The 16056-nt window shown below is 36.8% G+C and overlaps 1 protein-coding gene across 1 annotated transcript in view; it reads right to left on the bottom strand.

Annotated features, from left to right (window-relative positions):
- Positions 1–15294, bottom strand: part of LOC145688171 (uncharacterized) — a 779558-nt gene extending 764264 nt beyond the window's left edge. The window contains exon 1 of the mRNA XM_081762011.1: positions 15105–15294. Within this exon, the coding sequence (XP_081618137.1) occupies positions 15105–15162 (58 nt within the window). The 5' untranslated portion in view covers positions 15163–15294. The remainder of the gene's footprint in view (positions 1–15104) is intronic.
- Between the last annotated feature and the right edge of the window lie 762 nt (positions 15295–16056).

Consider the following 16056-nt stretch of genomic DNA (forward strand, 5'->3'; position numbering starts at 1 on the left):
TACAAATTTCCGCTTTCTATTATTTAATGTTAACAAAAGTGACCAGTGCCCATTTTTCACACTTACAGACCACAAAGTATATAAACAGTGTATAAGCACTGCACCATTTAAATAATTTCACTTAAAGTACAAAGCTGCATGATGTTATGAAGTTTATTACCTTTATGATTACTCGTGTTGTTTAATATATTCAGTGGAAGATTTTGTTGGGTATTAAACTTGTAAAAAAAAGTAAACAAATAGAAAACAAAAGTTATCATTTACCTGGGCAATCTCATTGTGTGAACTGAGTTTGTCTTTAGGCACGTAATTAAAAATTGGCAGAGCATAGTGGTTTAGCAGTAAAACACTTACTTCTGGTAAGTAGGATCCTTAGTTCGACATCAAGTCGTGGGACCTTGTGATGATAACAGGTTCAGGAGGACACTTCATGTTCTTATGTTCTTTCCCACGTTTTCATTAAACCAACCCCAATCATTACTTACCACCTCCAGCCTATAACATTAACTCTTGAGCTTAAGCAACATTTCACTTAATTTCGTTACGAACTGTACGTCAAGTACTAAAATGGCAGGCTTCCGTGTGCAAAAGAACAATTTCTTGTTTTCAAGCTCTTCCTCGTGCCTATAAGGGTAGCGTACGCATCTTTAGCATGGGAGACCCGGGTTCCAACCCGGTCAGAGCTCATGTGGTTTGGGTTCCACGTTAAACTGTAAATCCACGTCTCATATAGCCTTCTTATGCTGAAAGGTACACTAAACTCTAAACAACGAATTATTTCCTTAGAACACCTATAACGATTTGTTGCATAAGAAAATATTTTGCTAACAAGCCTAATCACTGCTCTATTATTGAAGCTAACGAAATCATAGGAAGTTTCTAGTCTAATGTCTCAGGGAATGGTGCCTAATACATCTAATTAATTTTCACTCACGGCGGCCATAGATCTCGATTAAATCAAAACCCCTTCCCTGCTGTTCTGGTTTTACTTCAATTAAAAAAAAATACATAAATTCCGTCTGAAGTTTTCCGAGGGAAATGAATAGTGTATATTATAAAATTGTTAATCTAATATGCTGGTCACAAGGGCCAAATAGTCTTGAGCGTTAGTTTTCGGATCAAGAAACAATCCATTCAAGTTTTATTGAAAAACATGAACAATTTTAAATATTGTTAAAGTTTGTGTTCATGTCTATGTTGTACACAGATAAAAAAAAAAACGTATTTCATGTACGTAAAAAGTAGTTTTTGGACTTAACGTACGGCTGTATCCTGCAGCAAACGTATAACTCGAAACATATGTTTTATAGCACTTTCCATATAAGTGTTCCATCTTTTTTGTACTTTGCGTATGAAACCAAGAACTGTATATATACGGTAAGGATTTTATACAGATGGACGCATATAACATATAGCTCACGTATGTAATGCTATATGTCAGACCCCGCAGCGGCATGTTGTAATATGTAAGCGGGAGAAAGGCAGTACGAATGTAGCATATTTATTGCATATGCTCCGTACAGATTTCCGTAGTAAACATAAGGATTTCCGTCTATTTGTATAATAGACCGCTGTCCGGATAACGGATTTTTCTCAGTGTAGTATATTAAGTAGAATAGTGAATACGATTAACTAGAAGACCATGCAGACACATGTTTGTCTAAAATTTTAAAACAATAAGGAGCTAGTACGCAAATCTTTTGTGTGCGGGTTCCCGGGTTCGGTTCCCAGTGGAAAAACACTAAGTTTTAAGTATTACGGTAGCACGGATTCCACCTTACATTGTGTATCCACATTTGACATAATCTCGGTGTTGAAAAGAGACTCTAAACTGACTGAAACAAACAACAGCAACAACTAAATGAAAAAATATTCCAATGGAATATAACAAAGAAAATACATCATAAAGAAAGAACATAATCTCCTACTGTATTAATGTTACACTGTTGTGATAATAATAATAATAATAATAATAATAATAATAATAATAATAATAATAATAATAATAATAATAATAATAATAATAATAATAATAATAATATAACTGCTGCTTACAAACATTTCCTATTGTCGCATATATGTTCGTGTTTCATACGAAATTGTTTCAATGCATGTCGTGTTTTGACACACCTTTAACACTAACCGGAGAGAGAAAGTGTTCCATACTGGTAAGTTTCCTTTGATGTCACTACATTTTTACAATTATATAATTTTGCTTTTTACAATCATACATACACACACGAAGGCACTCACTCATCATCGTCCAGGACATACTACTGTAGGTAGAAACATAAAACTTAGAAAGAATTGTTCCTTTGACAGGAAAGTAAGGGAGAAGGAGATATTTTTGTTGGAAATACTTATCCTAAGGAATTAAATCAGGGTTCATTATTTTCAAGAATAATGTGTCACACGAATATCTGAAATTAGAGAGATAAAATTCAATATATAAACTCTTCTATTAAAATAAGGGAATACGCGTTTCAGCGTTTTCGAGAACTCTGATGGTAAGGGGGGAAAGGGGAACATTTTCAAAATAGTCAAATTTACCTTTGCTTAATCAGAAAATGTTGAATGTGAGAATTCTGTTAAGTTAGATGTGTGAAATTCAATATACATATTCTCAAATAAAAGTAATGGAATACACATTTCAGCGTTTTTGATTTCTTAATCCTAAGTGGGATAAAGAGGTCACTTCCGTAATATCTGAATTTCCCTTTCTTTACTGAGAGTGAACAATTTGATGTTCTCGAAAACTCCGCACCTGAAAAGGATAAGGTGGTAATCTGTACTATTATATGAAAGACTGAAAGTGACTTACTCGTAGACGCCCTATGTATCTAGAAAATCTAGATTTGGGATTATAAATACTTGGGATTTGGGATTATAAATGGACATATATCCCGGCTATTTTCAAAATTTGCGTTTGAAGAGAAAAGAGGCGTTTTATGTATTTGCTTTCCCCACAATGGAAGCAACGTTGTACGTTGTGATGAAGAAACGGTATCACGGAAAAACTGTTGAAAACTATGAAACTAATTTTGGAACTTGCTTAATACCTGCCTCGAACTAGGTTTCAATTACTATTTTAATATTAAACGTGTATTCTAACAAGCAACGTATAGAACAAGGCAGAATCAGATCCGACTCAAACTTCTCCCAGAGGACACATAATAGAAAATAAGAAAAAAAAGGCCAAATTGGAGCTGCCCCCATCCAGAAACACCAGAGATATGCTCCGCAACATAACGCACCACGCGACAATATGATATAAGGTAAACGTCACAAGATACCCATTTATGTCGAAAACGGAAAGGATGGGCAGCACCAGGATGATATCAAGATATTTGATATGCTATAACACTGACTTGGCGGCCATCTTGAAAGCCGCGATCTTGGATATAGCATAAGGTATTGAAATGAGAAGCGGGGTGTGTGATATATCAATGTAAGATAAAATGCAAAAGAAAAACCAATAATGTAACGGCGAAAAAACATATGTGTAATGTGTGGACGAGATAAAGTGTGGAAGACTCAGGCGAAACAAATGTGTGTTCGAAGGACATAATAATAGGGCAAGACCCACGACGATGGTACGCTACAAGTAACTGCAACAGCGTTTGTACATGGAACAGCATCCGCCTTGACAGATTATGCATTTCGAGGATATCGGGATTCCGTTTGTGAGAGTGAAAACCACAGTAGCAACCCGCGATACGAACGCTCGTTTCGAGACTACATAAACTACAAAGGACTATTTCTTATGGAACAGCAGATCGGCAGCTCGCTCCGGAGTGTAGGAGATATCATCTTGGATTGGTGATTAAAAACACGACCTACCTGGGATTGAAGCCCACTCCTGGACAGCGTTTTGTACTTTTCTTGTTCAAGTTTCTTGCTGTTTCGTGTGAACGAAGGACATTTCAGCCCACGTTTGCTTAAACAACACTATCTGAAACACAGTGTGTACGGATGAGAAAGCCCAGCCAAGTTCTAGCTTACATTTCTTTACGAATGTTTCTTTTCCTTTGCGCGGTTTGCTACACTGTTTTGCGACGATCCCAAACAGTCAATTTATCAGAGAAAGGCAGCGTTCTGCATTGACTCGATGAATTCCATGAATTGTTGCAGTCTCAAACTAGAAGGCTAGTTTACCACACAATGAAACGACTCGAATTGAGACTACTGGTTTCGATAGTCTCATTCACATTCACTTTTGTTATATCGTGGTTGTTCAAAATCTCCACAGCATGTGTTCAGTTGCTTGTCCTTCACCCACTGTTGGTACTGTCGATTGGATGTACATTAGTTTGGAAGTACACTTTGCATTAGTAACATCACATTGAGAGGGTTCGCCATTGCAACTCTACATTGGTGTTTGCAGATGAACGATGCTGCGGACACATTCACTAACAGAATATTGCGCGTTTTTGCTTGCGAATGCCATAAACACACTATCACTTCTCACTTGCTAGCCTCTCCTGTCACGTTCAATTCGTTCCATATGTGCCAGAGAAACCAGTAGACAAAAATCGAGTCGTTTCATAGTGTGGTAAACAGCCTTCTAGTGGGAGCCTGCAACAACTCATGGAATTCATCGAGTCAATGCAGAACGCTGCCTTTTCCTGATATTGTTACTGTTTGGGACCGTCGCGAAACAGTGTAGCAAACCGCGCAAAGGAAAAGAAACATATGGGCTTTCCATCAGTACACATTTTGTTTCAGATAGTGTTGTTTTAGCAAACGTGGACCGAAATGTCCTTTATTGACACGAAACGGCAAAAAAAAAAAAAATTGAACAAGAAACGTGCAAAATGTTGTCCAGGAGTGGGCTTCTTTCCCAGGTAGGTCGTGTTTTTGATCACCAATCCAAGATGATATATCCTACACTCCGGTGCAAGCTGTTGAATTGCTGTTCCATAAGAGATAGTCCTTTATAGTTTATGTAGTCTCGAAACGAGCGCTCGTATCGCGGATTGCAACTGGCTTTCACTGCCCCAAACGTAATCCCAATATCCTAGAAAGGCATAATCTATCAAGGAAGATGCACTTCCGTGCACAGACACTGTTGCAGTTACTTGTCGCGTACCATTGTCGTGGGGTCTTGCCCTATTATTCTGTCCTTCGAACACACGTTTGTTTTGTCCGAGTCTTCCACACTTCATCTCGTCCACACATTACACATATGTTTTTCGCCGTTATATCATTGTTTTTTCTTTTGCATTTTATCTTACATTGATATATCACACACCCAGCTTCTCATTTCAATACCTAACGCTATATCCAAGATCGCGGCTTTCAAAATGGCCGTCAAGTCATTGTTATAGCATATCAAATATCTTGATATCATCCTGGTGCTGTCCATCCTTTCCGTTTTTGACATAAATGGGTATCTTGCGACGTTTACCTTATATCATATTGTCGCGTGGTGCGTTATGTTGCGGAGCATATCTCTGGTGTTTCTGGCAGCAGCGGGGCCTTCGGGGGCAGCACCAATTTGGCCTTTTTTCTTATTTTCTATTATGTGTCCTCTGGGAGAAGTTTGAGTCGAATCTGATCCTGCCTTGTTCTATACGTTGCTTGTAAGAAGGGTAGAAGGTTCAAAATTAATGCAAGAACTGGAGTATATCACTAGCTCCTCAGGTTATGAATTTGACACCAGGTATATACATTCCTCATTACAAATAAGCAGACAAGTAACCCAGCATTTTTCAAAGTTCTTGTTTTAAGAAGAGGAAAGTGAAGTTTGTATAAATTTTTGTCATATCGGAATAGACGTTGCTGTTTGTTTGTGATTGTACCACGGAAGACAGCTTACCGGTTTGAAAACACGAACTTGCCTAATGTAATTAATACCTACTTCAAGGAATTTTTTATCGTGTCACATAACATTAAAGGGTATATCTTAAGTAGGGAGTAGAGCAGTTCAAAATTTATCTCCAAAATAGAGCACCTTACGAATTTTACAATTACAATTTCATTGAAAGGTGTATCCTAAAGGAAAAAGAGGGCGCAACTGTTTAATAAACATATTCTTCCCGTGCAAAAAACGCATTATGCTAATATATCCAGATATACAAAAATGAAATGCAAATATGTTTGACGATTAACATCACCTACAACGTTAGACCGCTTTTGATGATTGTTGGTACAAAAGTGGACCCTGGCCTAAGTTATTTCTTTTTTCATTAGTTTTGCGGAAGGTCTTATCCAAACGGGGTAGAGGGATTGAAAAATTATCTGGCAAAAATTAGTAGCTCACGAATCTGTCAAGTTAGAATGACGAAAGTCCAGATATAAATTCCTCATTGGAAATAAGGGAAAACGTGCTCCAGCGTTCTTGAAAACTTTCGTTTTAAGGGAGGACAGAGGGCTTTTTTCTATATTGTAAAACTTTGTGTAAATTCGTCTCATATAAGGAAGAGGTAGAGCAGATAATAAAAAGAGTGTCCGGAATCGACTCCCACTACCAGTTTTATTATAAAAATATGAGTATTTGTACAAAATACTATACAATTTGGTCTCTATTTAAAAGGGTGAGTAAAAGGTAGTCTTTTACCGAGTGGTCGCAGACAGGATCTCCAACAGAGCCCCGTAGCAGGCTAAGAGGAGTGGAGTTAAGGAACCAATGCTCCGTAGCAAGCAGAGGCAGGTTAAGTTGCCAACAGAGCCCCGTAGCAGGCTAAGCGGCTGAGGTTGGGATTCCCAGACAGAGCCCCGTAGCAGGCTAAGCCAGGAGATAGGATAGGCGTAGTCCCGTAGCAGACTAGAGGCCTGGGGTTAGGTTACTCCAAGAGTCCCGTAGCAGACTAGAGGAGGGTCACCAGAAAACTGGTGTCGAGTTGCCTTCGTCCATCCAATTTATAGGGTCCTTTTGGGTGGCGGTGGCGCTGCTGCTCCGATGTCGTCTTCTGCTCCGTGGGAGGGGCCAGAAGCCGTCGTCTGCATGTGATTACAGGTCCCTCTGGTGGAAGATCCTCTTGCCGAACCATGTGGTGTTGTTTGTAAACATTGAAGCGTGGAACTGCTTGTTTACGACATCACATAGGATATTACACCCCCCTGGCTTGTTTAAAAATAAGCCGAAGGGTTATTTTTCTTTATATGAGGGTTGGCAACACTGAGGTATCACACACACAAAAAAAAACACTAAAACATTAATAACGCTTGCAACACACAAAAAAATCACTTTTCGGAGCAGTAATAAGGTAGCGGAAGAAAGCACTAAACAGTTAGTCCCTAATCACAGGCAGGATCGGCGCATTTTAATATGTCACTTCATTTCCCTCGAGGTAGGGTTGTTTTTGGCTTGGCGTCAATAAATATATACTAATTCACTTATAGTAAGTGGGGTTGGAGTCTGTGTTAGCTGTTGCTCCTTAGTTGTATTATTGGTATTAAATGTTTCCAAGGGAATAGGAGATGAAATTTCTATGCGGTTCGTTCTAGATTTGTTTGGTAACGAGCGAAGACGGATATATAATATATAGAATTATAAGAGTTAGGAGTAATAAAAAAGCTAATATTGATACTGAGATATAAAGATAATTTATATTGGAAAGTTCTGATTCGAACGGCGTGAACAGTTGTAAATGTTTCTAACGCTATCTTTTGCAAAAAAGTTTTCTTTAAACCTAAGGATAAATAATTTATTTTCTGCTCCTCGGTGGCCTGAGGCAAAACTTGCCTAATGACCCTTAATTTTCTGAGAAAATAAGCATCTACTGGCTCGTTTTCACCTTGTTGGACTTGAAAAATTTCGAATTCCGCTCGATATGCCGGTAATCTTGGTCTACTCAGTGCAACTAATTTGTCTTTTAATTGTTCATAATTAAGCGCGTCTAACTGATTCTGGGCCTTTAACTGTAGGACTAAATCAAGTGTTACATCTTGTAAGTACATAGGTAATAGTTCTTTCTTTTTCTGTTCATTCCACGAATGCAATAATGCAAGATGGTCAAAAAGCATAAAAAATCTATCGGGGTCCTCCGTAACGTGTCCCGAATACTTAGTGAGGTGTGGTATATTAAAAGAAGGGCGCGAATTTTGCTCCATGTTAAAAATGTTTTCTGGAAAAGTGTTTTTACCAGTTCTAGTTTGAGGCATAAACAAAATTCAGTTCACTTAAAAGCACTAACACTTTAAAAAATTCACATACCTTCCACAGAAAAAAAAGTCCACTTCCGGTTAATAAAAATACTGTCCGGTAGGGGAGTATTCAGAGTTTATTCTGAGTCGGTCAAGCCTCTACCATGTAAAACTTTGTGTAAATTCGTCTCATATAAGGAAGAGGTAGAGCAGATAATAAAAAGAGTGTCCGGAATCGACTCCCACTACCAGTTTTATTATAAAAATATGAGTATTTGTACAAAATACTATACAATTTGGTCTCTATTTAAACGGGTGAGTAAAAGGTAGTCTTTGACCGAGTGGTCGCAGACAGGATCTCCAACAGAGCCCCGTAGCAGGCTAAGAGGAGTGGAGTTAAGGAACCAATGCTCCGTAGCAAGCAGAGGCAGGTTAAGTTGCCAACAGAGCCCCGTAGCAGGCTAAGCGGCTGAGGTTGGGATTCCCAGACAGAGCCCCGTAGCAGGCTAAGCCAGGAGATAGGATAGGCGTAGTCCCGTAGCAGACTAGAGGCCTGGGGTTAGGTTACTCCAAGAGTCCCGTAGCAGACTAGAGGAGGGTCACCAGAAAACTGGTGTCGAGTTGCCTTCGTCCATCCAATTTATAGGGTCCTTTTGGGTGGCGGTGGCGCTGCTGCTCCGATGTCGTCTTCTGCTCCGTGGGAGGGGCCAGAAGCCGTCGTCTGCATGTGATTACAGGTCCCCTGGTGGAAGATCCTCTTGCCGAACCATGTGGTGTTGTTTGTAAACATTGAAGCGTGGAACTGCTTGTTTACGACATCACATAGGATATTACAATATAAATAAAAGTGAATGTAACGATGTTTAGCGATCAACTCTGCTTAGGACCGTTTCAATGAATTTGACAACCATTGATAAATGAATGGACCATTACTTTAATTAGACTTTTAAAACATTATCTGCGTGCGGTGAAAAGGGGTAAGAGTTGTGGTCGGGAAGGAACTGATGTATGAAAATAGTCAAAAACGAGTTATATTGGTGTCTAATACGTATGGCAAGATAGCCCCCCCACTTTAGAAAATTGAAACAATGACTAGGTCATTCGTTTGTACTACGTTTGTACCGTTTGTACCATTTTCCTCATAGGGTTACTTGAGAGGGGGGCTATCTTGGCGCCAAGATAGCCCCCCGTATCACAGCACAAAAAATTGGAATACACCATTCGAAAGCAAATCGTTTGTACCGTTTGTACCGAAAAAAGTTTTATTTGTACCCTGATAGTTTTCGAGAAACAGGGGATGATATTTTGGGCGGGGGGCTGTCTTGGCGCCAAGATAGGCCCCCCGTATCACAGCACAAAAAATTGGAATACACCATTCGAAAGCAAATCATTTGTACCGTTTGTACCGAAAAATGTTTTGTTTGTACTCTGATAGTTTTCGAAAAACAGGGGATGATATTTGGAGCGGGGGGCTATCTTGGTGCCAAGATAGCCCCCCCGTATCACAGCACAAAAAATTGGAATACACCATTCGAAAGCAAATCGTTTGTACCGTTTGTACCGAAAAAAGTTTTGTTTGTACTCTAATAGTTTTCGAAAAACAGAGGATGATATTTGGGGCGGGTGGCTATCTTGGTGCCAAGATAGCCCCTCCGTATCACAGCACAAAAAATTGGAATACACCATTCGAAAGCAAATCGTTTGTACCGTTTGAACCGAAAAAAGTTTGATTTGTACCCTGATAGTTTTCGAGAAACAAAGGATGATTTGCTTTCGAATGGTGTATTCCAATTTTTTGTGCTGTCATACGGGGGGGCTATCTTGGCGCGAAGATAGCCCCCCGCTCCAAATATCATCCCCTGTTTCTCGAAAACTATCAGGGTACAAACAAAACTTTTTTCGGTACAAACGGTACAAACGATTTGCTTTCGAATGGTGTATTCCAATTTTTTGTGCTGTGATACGGGGGGCTATCTTGGCGCCAAGATAGCCCCCCCCCAGTCGACCTCTCAAGTTACCCTATAAGGAAAATGGTACAAACGAAAATATTTTCGGTACAAACGGTACAAACGTAGTACAAACGAATGACCTAGTCATTGTTTCAATTTTCTAAAGGGGGGCTATCTTGCCATACGTTGTCTAATCCATAGCTTACGGTTCAACGGGATAAATAATGGTACTCTCGATGCCGTTTCAGTCCAAATTATTTCCCAACGGCATGGGAGGTGAGGGTGGGGGATGGAAAGGAACGTCTTGTAAAAATAATCAAATACAATCTGTACTAATGCTCAAACCAAAGTTTTCGGGGCTCCTTAAATGAATACTGGCACTCTCGATGCACTTTAAGGCCAACTTCAGTCCAAAAGGCACGTGGGTGAAAAGGGGTGACTTTACGAATTTTTATATGAATGCGTATCCTAAGGGAGAAGGGGTCAAATATTTTCCATAAAAATATTTTTTATCTGTGAAAAGAATGGATATTTTAGCTAGTATTTATATATACTAAATGCATGTAAAGACTTAAGAGCCCACTTCTCCCACACTGCTGTACCGATTTTGATATTTTTCACATGATGGACCATGGTCTAACTTAGGTTTCCAGTGCTAATGTATGAGGTAAAAGCTAACCACAATGGATTATTTATTTATTTATTTATTGTTTGAATTGCGCAGCAACTAATGTTTTCTTCGTAAACACATTTAAACTTCATTTCTAGGATTTTAACGTAATTGTTTATATTTTAACCTACTGCATTTACGATTTTCCTTTAAATACAAAACTACAAGATTATTATCTAAAAAAGTAATAATGGATGAGAGTTTCTACAGGTGAGTTGGAGTCGAAAGTGTTGTAAAAAGAATCCAAATGCCGTTTTGTACTTGCCGCTATGAAGATAGCTAATAAACCACTTCAAGATTTTGTATTATGTCTAAATACAAGATATTACGTTTAATTCAAAGATCGTTAGATCTAATCTTGAATGGTTATCGAAAGAAGGTAAACAGTTGGGAGAAAATTGTGTAAAGAATATAGTTATAAAATAGTATATACTTTGTACACCTTTTCTTGATTTCTACAAAGGTTGCTTTCGTAGGATTTCCCACTTTACAACTTCACCAATATCTGTAATTAAAATGAATGAAATTTCAAATTTATGTGCCGCAACTATGCACTGTGGTTAGGGAGACGGTAGTGATGTGAATTAATAAAATAATGGAGTAGAGAAAGTGGAAGAGAACAGAAGTACTCCGAGAATAAAATTTCGATCACGATGTTTGTCTACCACAAGTTCACTTGGCGCGACCTGGGATTGTACCAGAAACTACAAGCAACAAAGATGAGCGCTCTACCACTGAACCACCTCGGCTTCCAATGTTTCTTATGTGAATTACGAGTTCCTTCTATATTAAGCGTCTCGCACTTCTTAACTGTATAGTAAGCAGTGATAAGTAAATTTTGTGTAATTTTACAGACTTATCCACTTACTCACGAAAACAACGGAAGCATTACGAGTATAAACAAGTTTGTTATCTGTTTGCTTATTGAAATTTGGCATATATTTTCAGCACCGAGACTATATGGGTCGTACCAGGGCCTACTGTGTAAGGTGAAATAAGAACACCACGTAATTTGTTCAAATTACAATGCTTTCCCACCATAAATCGAATCCAGAAACCACGTGTACCAGAGGAGCGCCTTAGCCACTAAACCAGCAGGAAGTACCATTATGAAGACACGAGTTCCTATGAAACGAGGCGATTTTTTTAAACAACGAGATACGAAACATAGTTTTGTCAAAATTAAACATACATTTTTTTGAGAAGAGACGCTAGGTATATACATTGCACGATATATATCTTCAAGACGAGACAGTCTCAACTGTTGTCTCGTAGTCAACCCTAATTGCAGACAAACAATAGGAATATAAAGGGGGCAATAAATCTAACTATGTAGATGTAAATAACAAACAATTTCAGGAGAAAATGAAATGCTTAATGACAGCTAACGTATGTCTCTACTTACAGTTAGTACAAGAAGTGTTGTCACAGCAAACAAAATCGAATATATTATTGTAAATTTGAAAATGTGAGAAAAAAAAACACACTCTGATTTTGCTTGTTATAGTATATAAGTGCAAAAGTTCCTCGCTAACTTGCAAATATGAACATTTTATTATTAATAATATTATTATTTGCGCATAAGGACGACAAAGAATTAGTTGGAAACTCCATAAAAAAATAACTTTGGGTAGGTCAAGAAAACGGTGGCAGGGTAATCTAAAGCTGGATCTAAGGAAACTGGGTGATAAAATAGCTATTTTTTATTACATTTAGAACGATAAATATTTTAAAGTATCTGTATTACAGCCACTAATGTGAAAAATAAACAATACAAATCAAATAATATAGAAGTTCTTCGCAATATTGAACGAAAAGTTCAATAAACCAACCATGTAAGATACTATTGCAAGTAGCTGTTAACCTTAAGAGGGGGCTATAATTAACATTATCCCCTCAATAAACAACTTGTTTGTCACATAAAAAATAAATAGATAATCTTATATACATGCAACTTAAAATGACATTGACAAAACACAGGTATGGTAAGTTGCGTATTGAATAAAAGTTGAAATTGAATTTAAATAAAAATAAAAAGGAATAAAAATATACGAGATTACATAAAAATGAACAAATACAAAGATTAGAAATTAAATTAGATTAAATATTTAATTCTATTTTCCATGATTATGCATGTTATATTAAAGGGAATGGATAATTAATGAATGTGCATGATAATGAAAAAAGGAGAATGAGAATGTGGGAGGAAATGAGAAAATCCCGAAAAAACTCTCAGACATGGTGTCCAGCATAAACAAACTTGACCTGGAATAAAATCAGGGAATTGGCATAAGAGGCGAGCGCTTTGCCACTGAGCGACCGTGCCACATTTTATTTTTAAATAATGTAGAAAGGAAAACAAAGATCAGAGGATTTGCGAACATTCAATAAAATATAAAAATGGAAAAATATCTAGCATGTAGAAAAGCGTTACGTTTAGATTCCTCCTACGTACAATTAGTCTATTATTACTCATTACTTCTATAACAGCAAATCTATTATCAGTTTAATATATGATTCTCTTAACAACATAAATATCAACCTAGAAATACGAAGAAGCTCAACCCAGGAAGAGCAAAATCAAACCACAATTGCATTTGTCTAGGAATAGTTTCAACGAATTGCTTCTTCTGTCACTTCAACCACGAACAGTCTAACTAACTTTCCAGCTGCCCTTGCCAAGTTGCAACAGAAGGTTCAAATGCCTTACAGAATTAATATCGCCAGGGAGAATCTGAAGAGTGTATAAAGAAGTTATAACGTACTTTTGTTGTTAATTGTAGATTTTCAGCGTGACATTTTCAGAAAAAAAGAAACAAAGGAAATGTTAAAGAAAGACAATTCTACTTAATTTGTAAACAGAACTAGAAACTTTTGAGACGAGATCTTTTTTTAAAAATAAACAAAGAGAAGACATGGTAAAGAGTTATTTTTTTATGAAACCTTTGCAGTAACGTTAAAATTCACAAAAGAAAAAGAAACATGTTTTGTAATGTAAATTGTCTTGATGTCTGTTTTCTGCACGACAACACGTTTTGCTTTTCCCTACAATACTGAAGTACTACTTTACATATTACTTATGCCTAATAGTAAACATAGTTAATCGAAACGGTAATTTCTCTGTTGTCATGACACCGTTTAAAAGTTTTATTTACTTTTGATTATAAAAGTAAGTTATTCATCAGTTTCTTTGAGGTATAAATAACTAGAATTATTTATGATAGTTAATAATTTCTTCGTATTATACTAAATAACTACTATTTTCTTTTTGCTTCTAAACTATGGTAAATTAAGAAACATGCATGTATATATTTGGCATTATTATGCAAAACATTTTACATTTAAATGGTGACTTGACTAAATACATGACTCGAATTAAAAGTTGACTATGAATAAAGGTTTCACACTGTAATCATAGTTAAAGTTATTGCTTCTTACCTACTACAGAAACGTATATAGATTAGTTTTCAAGATTTTTCTTTAATTTATTACGTAAATTTATTAACTCAGTCAACCAAAAGGAACGAGTGGTTGGCCTGAGATATAAGGCGTGTCCATCAGAAGTATCAAATAAGTTTTCTAGATTTGAATATATGTATATACGTGTGTGTTTCGTAAGAAAGTATCAAAATATATGAACATGATATAAACGTGATACAGATAATATCATCCTGCTTGATGAAACTAACTTAAAAAAAAATATTAATCATAAAGGAGACAAACAAATGGTCAGCATGGAAACTTCAAAGTATTTATTTAGTAACAGTCTACAATTTTTCGTTTTAGAGGGCACAGTGCTTCAGTGTCATACCATACATACATTTCAGAGGGGTCCTGGTTCGATGCTAAGTCATATAAATTTGCAGTAGACTCTTTGTGTTCGTGAATTTTCTCAAGGTAATTTCATTTTATGTTATGTTTTCATGACCCCGATTCTTCAATTGTTTAGTTTCATTTTCTTATGACTCTCGTTTAGTCTATTATTAGTGAATTAAACAAGAAAATAATTCATTTCATTTCCTATTAAGTAAATTTGATAAGGAAATGGCGACTTGAAATTTTATGTTCGAAACAGAATAATACCAGGAACATGTGTAGTAAGACAAATGGTGATTGTTTTAAAAATAGTATTGTGTTTACATTAAACAACTATTTGGTTAGTTAGTCATAAAAAAACATATTTTGCTATTTCCATACATGAAAGTCAAAAAAAATGATAGTTAAATATAGTGCCAATCTATTTTCAAACTATATGCATTATAACTTCATTAGAAAGTGAGTAATAAATATATACACTTCGATGTTTTATCTACAAACAAACATATTCACTAAAGTTCCTTCTCGTTTCCAAAGCAAACAAGTAAGAAATTTAAAGAGAAGTAATGACAAACACTTACCTGAAGCAAGAACGGCGAGTGTGACCGCAATATTTTGCAAAATACTTTTGAATATCATTATTTCAAATCACAAACGAAACTTTACGAACGCACGTGCAACTCCGTTCAACATTCACACTGTCCTCTGCTCAGCGAGAGCAAACCGGCTGATGCCTAAACACAACTGTGCTCTCCGCTTCCGCGACGGTAAGTTTTAGATCTGCTTGTGTGGCGCCATCAGGTGGAGGAACTTCAAACTGATGCGATCATAGAGTTCGCTCTGGAAAAAAGGAAGCACACACACACACACCGCACTACTCAACGAAAATTTTGCTGTTTTCAAGCTATATTCAGAGACTTTCTGCTGCGTAAGCAACTTTGCAAAAAGTTGTGGATAACTCAATACGAGAAGTGGAAAAATAGTTGAGCACAACGACGTAAATGGAATACGCTATAAGTGAAAATGAGAAAATAAAAATAAAACACTTAACATGAATTGATGTACAATGCGTGCAGGTGTAGCAATTCACCATAAAATGTACGTTATCTAGCCACTTTAATATATCTTTTCTCCCTCATCAGCACACCAATCCAGGGAATGCATAATTTGAAAGAATACTTTACAATGCAAAAGACAGTATGTAGCTGCATCAGATATGATGCTGTAATTTAAAACACACAGATGCAAACGTGTCAATCACCAAACATAATGAATAATTATCATACAGGTGAATTGTGAACATATTCTTCTTTGGTTGCGCGTTATTTCTTTTCTACTATCTCTGGTGGGGACCAACCTGTGCAGGGTTATTATAAAGTGTACATACGATTTTTGTATTGTTATTACTGTTGGGATGAAAGGAGTGTGGGGTTACCATATGACAGACTTCGAAAAAGAGGATTTTTTAAAGTTTTACAAAAATAATTTTGTTACTGGACACATATCTTAATTATAGAGAGACAAAATAAAATT

This window comes from Thermobia domestica, chromosome 6, assembly GCF_964235325.1.
Source record: "Thermobia domestica chromosome 6, izTheDome1.hap1.1, whole genome shotgun sequence".
Taxonomy (NCBI): domain Eukaryota; kingdom Metazoa; phylum Arthropoda; class Insecta; order Zygentoma; family Lepismatidae; genus Thermobia; species Thermobia domestica.